The sequence below is a fragment of the Aquarana catesbeiana genome, linkage group LG12 (assembly GCF_042186555.1).
Source record: "Aquarana catesbeiana isolate 2022-GZ linkage group LG12, ASM4218655v1, whole genome shotgun sequence".
Classification (NCBI taxonomy): Eukaryota; Metazoa; Chordata; class Amphibia; order Anura; family Ranidae; genus Aquarana; species Aquarana catesbeiana.
In genome coordinates, this window is record NC_133335.1 from 4,072,943 (window position 1) to 4,083,311 (window position 10,369).

A 10,369-nucleotide genomic window follows, 5' to 3' on the forward strand; every position below is an offset into this window, starting at 1 on the left:
TCCTGCCAGCGGCGACCCCTGTCCTGCCAGCGGCGATCCCCGTCCTCTGTCCTGCCAGCGGCGACCCCCGTCCTCTGTCCTGCCAGCGGAGACCCCCGTCCTCTGTCCTGCCAGCGGAGACCCCCGTCCTCTGTCCTGCCAGCGGAGACCCCCGTCCTCTGTCCTGCCAGCGGAGACCCCCGTCCTCTGTCCTGCCAGCGGAGACCCCCGTCCTCTGTCCTGCCAGCGGAGACCCCCGTCCTCTGTCCTGCCAGCGGAGACCCCCGTCCTCTGTCCTGCCAGCGGAGACCCCCGTCCTCTGTCCTGCCAGCGGCGACCCCCGTCCTCTGTCCTGCCAGCGGCGACCCCTGTCCTCTGTCCTGCCAGCGGCGACCCCTGTCCTCTGTCCTGCCAGCGGCAATCCCTGTCCTCTGTCCTGCCAGCGGCAATCCCTGTCCTCTGTCCTGCCAGCGGCGATCCCTGTCCTCTGTCCTGCCAGCGGCGATCCCTGTCCTCTGTCCTGCCAGCGGCGATCCCTGTCCTCTGTCCTTGTTAGTGGCGATCCCTGTCCTCTGTCCTTGCTAGTGATGATCCCTGTCCTCTGTCCTGACAATGGGGATCCCTGTCCTGCCAGTGGCGATCCCTATCCTCTGTCCTGCCAGCGGCGGTCCCTGTCCTCTGTCCTTGCTAGTGACGATCCCTGTCCTCTGTCCTGCCAATGGGGACCCCTGTCCTGCCAGTGGCGATCCCTGTCCTCTGTCTTTCCAGCGGCGATCCCTGTCCTCTGTCTTGCCAGCGGCGGTCCCTGTCCTCTGTCCTGCCAGCGGCGGTCCCTGTCCTCTGCCCTGCCAGCGGCGGTCCCTGTCCTCTGCCCTGCCAGCGGCGGTCCCTGTCCTCTGCCCTGCCAGCGGCGGTCCCTGTCCTCTGCCCTGCCAGCGGCGGTCCCTGTCCTCTGCCCTGCCAGTGGCGATCCCTGTCCTCTGCCCTGCCAGTGGCGATCCCTGTCCATTGTCCTGCCAGTGGCAATCCCTGTCCTCTGTCCTGCCAATGGTGATCCCCGTCCTCTTCTTCTCCAGTAGTAATCCATGTCCCCTGCATCTCTAGCAGTGATCCCTGTCCTCTGCCCTGCCAGCATTGACCCCTGTCTTTCACCCTGCTGACCCCTATCCTTGGCTCTGCTGACCCCTGTCCTCAGCTCAGCTGACACCAGTCCTCTGCCCTACTGACCTTCTGTACACTGCCCTACCAATTCCTGTAAAATCCCCAGCTGACCTTCTATCCTTTGCCCTGCTGAACCTCTATACACTGTCCTACTGCCCCAACCTCTGCCCTGCTGACCCCTGCAAACTGCCCTAAAAAAAACAATGGCTCTGTGCTCTTTGCCTTACAAACTGTTGACCCTATCCTCTGCCCTGCTGAACCCTGTACACTGCTCTTCTGACCCCCCCAATCCTCTGCCCCCCTGACATTTTTTTTGCACTCTGACATCTGATAGGCTAAATCCTGTTTGGGCACAGCTTATACATTACAAGTCCACTTTAAGATGCCGTAAGTTCTTCTTCCACTTATTGAATGAGGGCTAAGCACATTAGAAGGCCCCAACATCTTTGCTGAGATCATGATGGCAAACACGATGGCTGACATCAATACTGGTAGCTGCTCTTATTTGCGTTGGAATGATATCTTCACAGAAGAGGTTAGTAGTAGTTGGCCATATTTTCTCTACAATACATGTGACTAACTACTACTAACTATACCATCAACTGAATTATTGAGAACCTTCACAAACATATTCATAGAAATGGCCAATACAGAACCTAAACTGGTCTTCCAGATTTTAAATCACGGATGCCATTACCATCTGGGTTTCTCAACGAGAGATAGCTAGGGGTTCCTTAAGCAATGAGCAATTTCTGCCTCTCAGATAGGTTCCCACTGACACCATGCATCTTTTTATCTATCTGTAAGGGGACAATTCTTCCCAATGTCCACCAACATAAGGAGCATTCTTCCCACTCACCACCAATGTAAGGAACATTCTTCCCACTGACCACCAATGTAAGGGACATTCTTCCAAGTTGCCATTGATCACCAATGTAAGGAGCATTCTTCCCACCTATCACCAATGTAAGGAGCATTCTTCCCACTGATCACCAATGTAAGAAGCATTCTTCCCACTGGCAACCAATTTAAGGAACATTCTTCCCACTGACCACCAACATAAGGGACATTCTTCCTACTGACTGTCAATGTAAGGAGCATTCTTCCCACTAACCACCAATATAAGGGACATTCTGCCCACTGACCAACATAAGGGACATTCTTCCCACTGATCAATGTAAGGAACATTCTTCCCCCTGATCACCAATGTAAGGGACATTCTTCTCACTGATCCCCAATGTAAGGAACATTCTTCTCACTGATCCCCAATGTAAGGAACATTCTTCTCACTGATCCCCAATGTAAGGAACATTCTTTCCACTGATCACCAATGTAAGGAACATTCTTCTCAGTGATCACCAATGTAAGGAACATTCTTTCCACTGATTACCAATGTAAGGAACATTCTTCTCAGTGATCACCAATGTAAGGGACATTCTTCTCACTGATCACCAATGTAAGGAACATTCTTCTCACTGATCACCAATGTAAGGAACATTCTTCTCACTGATCACCAATGTAAGGAACATTCTTCTCACTGATCACCAATGTAAGGGACATTCTTCCCACTGATCACCAATGTAAGGAACATTCGTCCCACTGATCACCAATGTAAGGAACATTCTTCCCACTGATCACCAATGTAAGGAACATTCTTCCCACTGATCACCAATGTAAGGAACATTCTTCTCACTGATCACCAATGTAAGGGACATTCTTCCCACTGATCACCAATGTAAGGAGCATTCTTCTCACTGATCACCAATGTAAGGGACATTCTTCTCACTGATCACCAATGTAAGGAGCATTCTTCCCACTGATCACCAATGTAAGGAACATTCTTCTCACTGATCACCAATGTAAGGAACATTCTTCCCACTGATCACCAATGTAAGGAGCATTCTTCTCACTGATCACCAATGTAAGGGACATTCTTCCCACTGATCACCAATGTAAGGAGCATTCTTCTCACTGATCACCAATGTAAGGGACATTCTTCTCACTGATCACCAATGTAAGGAGCATTCTTCCCACTGATCACCAATGTAAGGAACATTCTTCTCACTGATCACCAATGTAAGGAACATTCTTCCCACTGATCACCAATGTAAGGGACATTCTTCTCACTGATCACCAATGTAAGGAACATTCTTCCCACTGACCACCAACATAAGGGACACTCTATCCACTGACCACCAATTTAAGGAACATTCTTCCCACTGACCACCAGATTTAAGGGACATTCTATCCACTGACCACCAATGTGAGCAACATTCTTCCCACTGACCCCCAACGTAAGGGACATTCTTCCCACTGACCATCACACTAATGTACCATGTAGTGTAGTTATGGTATTTTAGCAGGGGTGCCCTGAGACCAGAAAGTTTTTTTTAAGGGTTCCTCTGTGCTATAAAGGTTGAAAAAGGCTGCTATAGATAAAGATGGGTTATTCCTCTCTCATAGCAGGTAATAGCACATTTTTGCCTCTACAGCCAATCACTGTCATTCTTAGGTTTGAAAAGCAAACCACCATTTCATAACTAGCAATAGCATCCATAAAGCTATGCCTTATATACTCTTTGAGTTGTATGAATGTAACAATGTTCTGTACCTCTTATAGGGCTCAGCAACATAATTGGCATCATCGTCTACATCTCCAGCAATGCAGGGGACCCCAGCGACAAGAAAGACGAGGACAAAAAGAACCACTACAACTACGGCTGGTCGTTTTATTTCGGGGCCTTGTCCTTCATCGTGGCCGAGACTATAGGAGTATTGGCTGTAAACATTTACATTGAAAGGAACAAAGAGATCAGGTTTAAGTTGCGGAGGGAATTTCTTAAGACCTCCTCTTCTCCATACGCCAGGATGCCAAGCTACAGGTACCGTAGAAGAAGGTCGAGGTCCAGCTCTCGCTCCACGGAAGCATCTCCTTCTCGGGAGGTGTCCCCCCTTGGAATTAAATATGCCACAACCATTCCGATGGGAGAGATTTCTATGTACACACTTTCTAGGGAACCTTTGAAAATCACCACAGCGGCCAGCTTTAACCCGGACCCAGACGGCAATTTCATGCAAGTCCACAACTGTTTCCAGAAAGAACTGAAGGAAGGCTTTAACATCAATGTGGTTAATCGAAGGACAACTCCGGTTTGATCATGGATTCTTGGTGCGGTGAGGATTTTATATACGAAGGAAAGCTAAAAGTGGACATTCATGGATAAATAACCACAATGGTGCCACTAAACTCTAAAACAGTATTACATGAAAGTGCCATCGAGTAAAGAAGAGTGGGTAGGTCACGCTCAGTTCTTCCCCTACCCAGAAGACAGTTTTAGTGGATATGTGTACTCCTAACCAAATGTTTGTAGACTGTTCATTCTTAATTTCTTCCTGACAAAGTGAAAATCTGTGCACTTTTTGGTTTCCTGTGTCGTGAAGAACACCGGAGATTCCATGTAAGAAGACGTATTGGTGACCAACACTTGGTTTTTTGCTGAACACTGAAACATTTGGTAAAGAAGTAAGGGTGGAATTGCCCTCAACTCCTTTTGCCAGAATAAGCCATGTTCAATTCATTTTGCCAACCCTGTTTTATTGTATTAAAAGCTCCAAAGCAAAACTACCACTATGGCCTCCACTTAACACTAGTGGTTGATAGAATGGAAATAACCATCAAGAGTGGTTGATAGAATGGAAATAACCCTCAAGAGTGGTTGAGAGAATGGAAATAACCATCAAGAGTGCATCGGAGTCGGTACGCTCTGCTTGCTTCACCCATTCTTGTTGGATGATCCTTGGTACATTTACAATGTGATGCACTGGGAAAAGGTTTGCTGTCAACATATTAGCAATCTAGAACCCCAAAATGTTCCCTCCATGATGGAGAGTGTTGATTTGTCTTGGTAGCCCCAAGGCAGACACTGTGGATTTTTTTGTTTAGCTTACTTGATTTCCTCCTCCTCTTCCACAGTCTTGGTAGGAAATGGCACAGACTGGATCGCTGCCTTTTGTATCTATGTGTTGGATTCTGATCTGACTGTTTGGAACTTTGACTGTTACGTGAACAATGTTAAAAAACAAAATATGGGCCAATCTCATGCATAATCTGCAAAATAAAAAATACTAAAACAATCTAAGGCCAAAAACACCAACAACAATGTATTAAAAATAATATTAGAAAAAATTAACAATTAAGTTTGGATTTATTGTATTTCTTTGTTTTACAAAAACAAAGGAAATCCAAGTAACCCAATTGTCATAGATCATATTTTAGGTGAGATTTGCCCCTATTTGGCTCATATTAACTGTGCGCAGGAAAGAAATAAAAACTGAGACAAAATAAACTAGTAAAAAATACAAACAAGGGCAGCTTTTTAATATAAAGAGAGTAAGGGCTCATTTACACTTGCTTCGACTTTAACACACATTAAAGCGCTTACCGCTTTAACATGCTTTTTTTTAATGTGTCTTTGATGCTTCTGTGATGCTTTTTTGAAGCTTTAATGAAGCTTCAGGCAAATGCCCTGTGTGTGTTAATTTTTTATTTGTTTTAAAGGGGCCCAGTAAAATCCCGGCTTGGTACTACCCCCACTCAGCAGATCCCCAGCTCATTAGTACCCTCGTTCAGCAGATCCCCTGCTCAGTAGTACCCTTAGCTCTGCTGATGCCTCACTCAATAGCACCCCCAGCTTTGCTGATCCCCCTGCTCAGTAGTAACCCCCATCTCTGCCGAACCCCACTCAGAAGAAACCCCCAGCTTTGCGGATCCCCCGCTCAGTATTTAGCCCCAGCTCTGCCGATCCCCCACTCAGAAGAAACCCTCAGCTTTACTGATCCCCCACACAGTGGTAACCTCCAGCTCTGCTGATCCCCCACACAGAGGTACCCCCCCAGATTTTCTGAACCCCCTCTCAGTAAAAGCCCACTCTTCTGATCTTCTGGTTTTCTGATCCACCTCTCTCTCTCTAGTCCCCGCTCACCTCCCACTATATCTCTCCCTTGCTGCACACCATGTGCTAGTTTCTCTTGCTCAGGTCCCCCAGCTCTGCTGATCCTCCGCCGCTCAGTCCTCACTCTCCAAGCCCCCTCACCTTCCACTATAGCGTTCCCATGTTGCACACCACATGTGCTGTCTGCTAGTTTCTCCAGTCCGGACCCCACTCACCTCCCTGCTGCTCCACACTGCACTCCAGATGTTATGTCTGCACCAGACACTCCCAGAATATATACACATGAACTGGAAGTGACTGCTGATGACGTCACCTGCTGTGGTCCCCCAGCTCTGCTGATCCTCTGCCACTCAGTCCTCTTTCTCTGGTCCCTGCTCACCTTTGCATTCCCATATTGCACACGACATGCGTCATCTGCTAGTTGCCCTGCTCCAGTCCGGACCCTGCTCACCTTCCTGCTGCTGACATCTGCACCAGACACTCCCAGAACTGCTAAAGACGTCTTTTTCTGGTTCCCTTCTGGTTTCCCAGTGCATCCTGGGACATCGCATACCTGCAATACCTCCAAAACAAAGCTAAGCTAACACTGAATAAAAGCTCCACAAAAGATTCAGGTGCTGTAAACGAGCGTTGTCAGACTTCTATGGAGGCTTTGGGGATGCTTCAAAGCACCAAGAAAGTGACACTTTTTAAGCAAAGCAAACACAACGTGTGACCAGGACTGTAAGCCAACCATTTTAGTTAGTGACAGGGGCTTTGCTTTGCATTCAGAGTGCGCAAAAAAAAAAAAAAAAAACGCGTTCAAGGTCACTTTTTAAAGCAAGTGTAAACAAGCTCTTATAACCTTAACTTAGAAGAAATGGGTAGCCTAAACAAATAAAAGCAAATCCTAAATCAAAATCTTTTGTATCTAACTCCTATTCACGCAATGTTTACCAATTTTGTACTAAGACTTTTTTCAAGACTGTTCTTTTTAAATAACCTTATTACTTCAAAACTGTACCCAGGGTTCTAAGTTTTTATTGTTAGTTGCCTATTGCAACAAGGTCTGCCCTCTACACTATAAAGCATTTGGGTCAAATGAGAATATGAGAACTATACTATATTATGGTTTCTAAGAAAGCTATGGATCTCCATTCATACCAGGTCTGTAGTGTGTCCTCTACAGGTAACTACCAAAACACAGGGTTTCCAATACGTCCTTCCATTATGGTGAGACCTCCACACAGAAGTGTCAAAAACACAAACAGTACCCGTCCCTTGGGTTTCTTGGTTCAAATGTTCAATTGTAGGGTATTAGAACATGTTTGTCAACATTGGGACATCACTGTGCATCCAGGATTTTATTTCTACAGCCATGTCTTTGGAAGTCACCAAACTTTCCTCCATGATGGCTATTACCCAAATTTGCTCAGGAACACCAACGTTCTTGTTCCAAGTCTTTTGTTTTGGTAGTTGCTTGTGTTCCACTGTGAATCTTCGACTGTTAGAATCAGCAAGCCCAACCCTGGTTGTATAAAGACTGTCAACTCCAAATGCCAAATTTTGTTTTTGGTGATGTGAAGAAGTAATGGGCCCCCCCCCCGCAGTGAACACCACCCAACCATTTCCCTCAACAGTCCATTAATCAGTGCAATACTTTTTAACAAGAAACTTAATAAGCTTGACCTATAGAAAACCAGCACCTGACCAGTGGTTTACGAGGCGGCTGGTTTTGTCTTTTTTAGGGCAGCATTCTAGTATTTGAGGAATTAAAGCATATCATAAATGGCTAAAATCCAAAATTTCATGACAAAAAAAAAAAATATACGCAAAAGCCTTTGTAAGATTTTACGCTATTATTCAGCCGCTGTATATATAGAAGTAATTTTCTGAGACGTAAAATTTCGAATGAATATTCTACTTGATAAAGGAGCCTAGATTTTTTTCTCGATCTCATTGCTTTTGTAGAAATTTTACAGTATTTGTATACAATGATACTCTCACATGATGCTTGATGAGATGATATGACCTGATGGTTTAATGTTCGCATTCACTCGGTTTGCACCAGATTATCTGGATACTTGGACTGATTATTGGACAGATATCTGGTAATACATGTGTATCACCAAAGCTCAAAAATCTGGCTGAACATCTGAATGACATGGGCCCCAAAAGAAGAATTGGATAACTGCTTACACAATTATTGTCCATCCTCCTTTCCATCTATACGATATCCAATGGGATGAAAAGGACATTGGATGTCCAAGGGGATGAAAAAGACATTGGATATCCAATGGGATGAAAAGGACATTGGATATCCAAGGGGTTGAAAAAGACATTGGATGTCCAATGGGTTGAAAAGGACATTGGATGTCCAATGGGTTATAAAGGACATTGGATATCCAATGGGATGAAAAGGACATTTGATTTCCAATGGGATGAAAAGGACATTTGATTTCCAAAGGGATGAAAAGGACATTGGATTTCCAAAGGGACGAAAAGAACATTGGATGTCCAAGGGGTTGAAAAAGACATTGGATGTCCAATGGGTTGAAAAGGACATTGGATATCCAATGGGTTGAAAAGGACATTGGATATCCAATGGGTTAAAAAGGACATTGGATATCCAATGGGTTGAAAAGGACATTGGATATCCAATGGAATGAGAAGGACATTGGATATCCAATGGGATGAGAAGGACATTGGATATCCAATGGGATGAGAAGGACATTGGATATCCAATGGGATGAGAAGGACATTGGATATCCAATGAGATGAAAAGGACATTGGATATCCAATGGGATGAATAGGAGATAAAATATCCAGGTTGGATCCCTGCTAGCATGGGGAACTGTTTGTCCTACATCTCTAACTAAGAACAAAGGATCGGAAAAGATTTAGAATTATGTGAAGGAGTGACCCACTAAAAGTAGTCCTCTACATTTTTTTCCTACATACCCTATCATGGGTCATCTCTGAGCTCAGGTACCATAAGAATTTATAAGTTCATTGTCTAGTAAAAAAGTTTAAGATCCCCTTTTTTTTATTCAAATAAATGTAAAGAAATATCCTCTATTACAGAAATAAAATAAAATAGACCTACCAGTTAATGAAATACACGTTGCTGCTTGTTTTCTGCAATTGTTTCTGTAATCTGGTGCCAGAGATGGCGGCTGTGCCAGTTCTTCCCGGCTGTCACCTCTAGACACTGCAGCTCTTCAAAAAAGATCTTTTGGTTGTTTTCCTTTCAGCCACAAAATAATACCATCTCTGCACTCACCTCTTTGCCTGTCTCACCCAACATGAAGAGAAAATTCTGAAAAAAACTGAACCGTTCTACTTTCTCTTTTCCCTCCAAAATTTGGTTAAAAATAAAGAAATAGAGATTATTCCATTTGTAAATTGTTTTTGCAGCTCAGCCATCCTCAACTAGGGTTCTGTGGAACTCAGAGGTTCCTCCAGAGATTGCTAGGGGTGTCTTGAGCAAGCCACCACTTTAACAAGTATTCTTGACACTGACCTCCAATGTAAGGAACATTCTTCTCACTGATCACCAATGTAAGGGACATTCTTCTCACTGATCACCAATGTAAGGAACATTCTTCTCACTGATCACCAATGTAAGGAACATTCTTCTCACTGATCACCAATGTAAGGAACATTCTTCCCACTGATCACCAATGTAAGGAACATTCTTCCCACTGACCACCAAGGTAAGGGTCATTCTTCCCATGGACCACCACTTTGTTTCAGCAGGGGTTTCTGAGATCTGAAAATTATTTCAGGGGTTCCTCTGGGGTAAACTTTGGCTAATTGAATACTGTGAAAATGTCTTCATTTCACCCAATCATATACAAGCATTTACCTGCCTTTTAGGGAAATAACTAAATCAGAATTCTGGGTCACCTCATGCTCTCCATCGGACAGACATTATTTGAAGTTTCTATGTGGAAGTAAGGTATGAGGTTGTCAGAGCGGTGAGATGGTGAGGTATGAGGGGGGGGGGCAGAGATGTGAGCTGGTGAGGTATGAGGGGGAGGGGGCAGAGACGTGAGCTGGGAGGGCCGGTAGTTGCTGTCAGATCTACATCCTTGTTGTACCTTTGTTTCTATACTCATACAGAAGACTGTTGGAGAACGTTGTAGACACCATTCATGGAAATATGGCAATATGTTTACACTCTATTGTACCTGCGATCTCCCAAGGAACTGTGATTTTTCTTTTTTTTTTAAACAAAAATTGTCCAACCTCTGTGTTTGAATGGATGTTGATGTTTTCTGTCAGCCAATCAAATT

At 44.8% G+C, this 10,369-nt stretch overlaps 1 protein-coding gene across 1 annotated transcript in view; it reads left to right on the forward strand.

The window, feature by feature from the left end:
• The window catches only part of CACNG4 (calcium voltage-gated channel auxiliary subunit gamma 4), a 72,054-nt gene extending 61,959 nt beyond the window's left edge, over nucleotides 1-10,095 (forward strand). The window contains exon 4 of the mRNA XM_073607143.1: nucleotides 3,761-10,095. Within this exon, the coding sequence (XP_073463244.1) occupies nucleotides 3,761-4,296 (536 nt within the window). The 3' untranslated portion in view covers nucleotides 4,297-10,095. The remainder of the gene's footprint in view (nucleotides 1-3,760) is intronic.
• The last annotated feature ends 274 nt before the right edge of the window (nucleotides 10,096-10,369 follow it).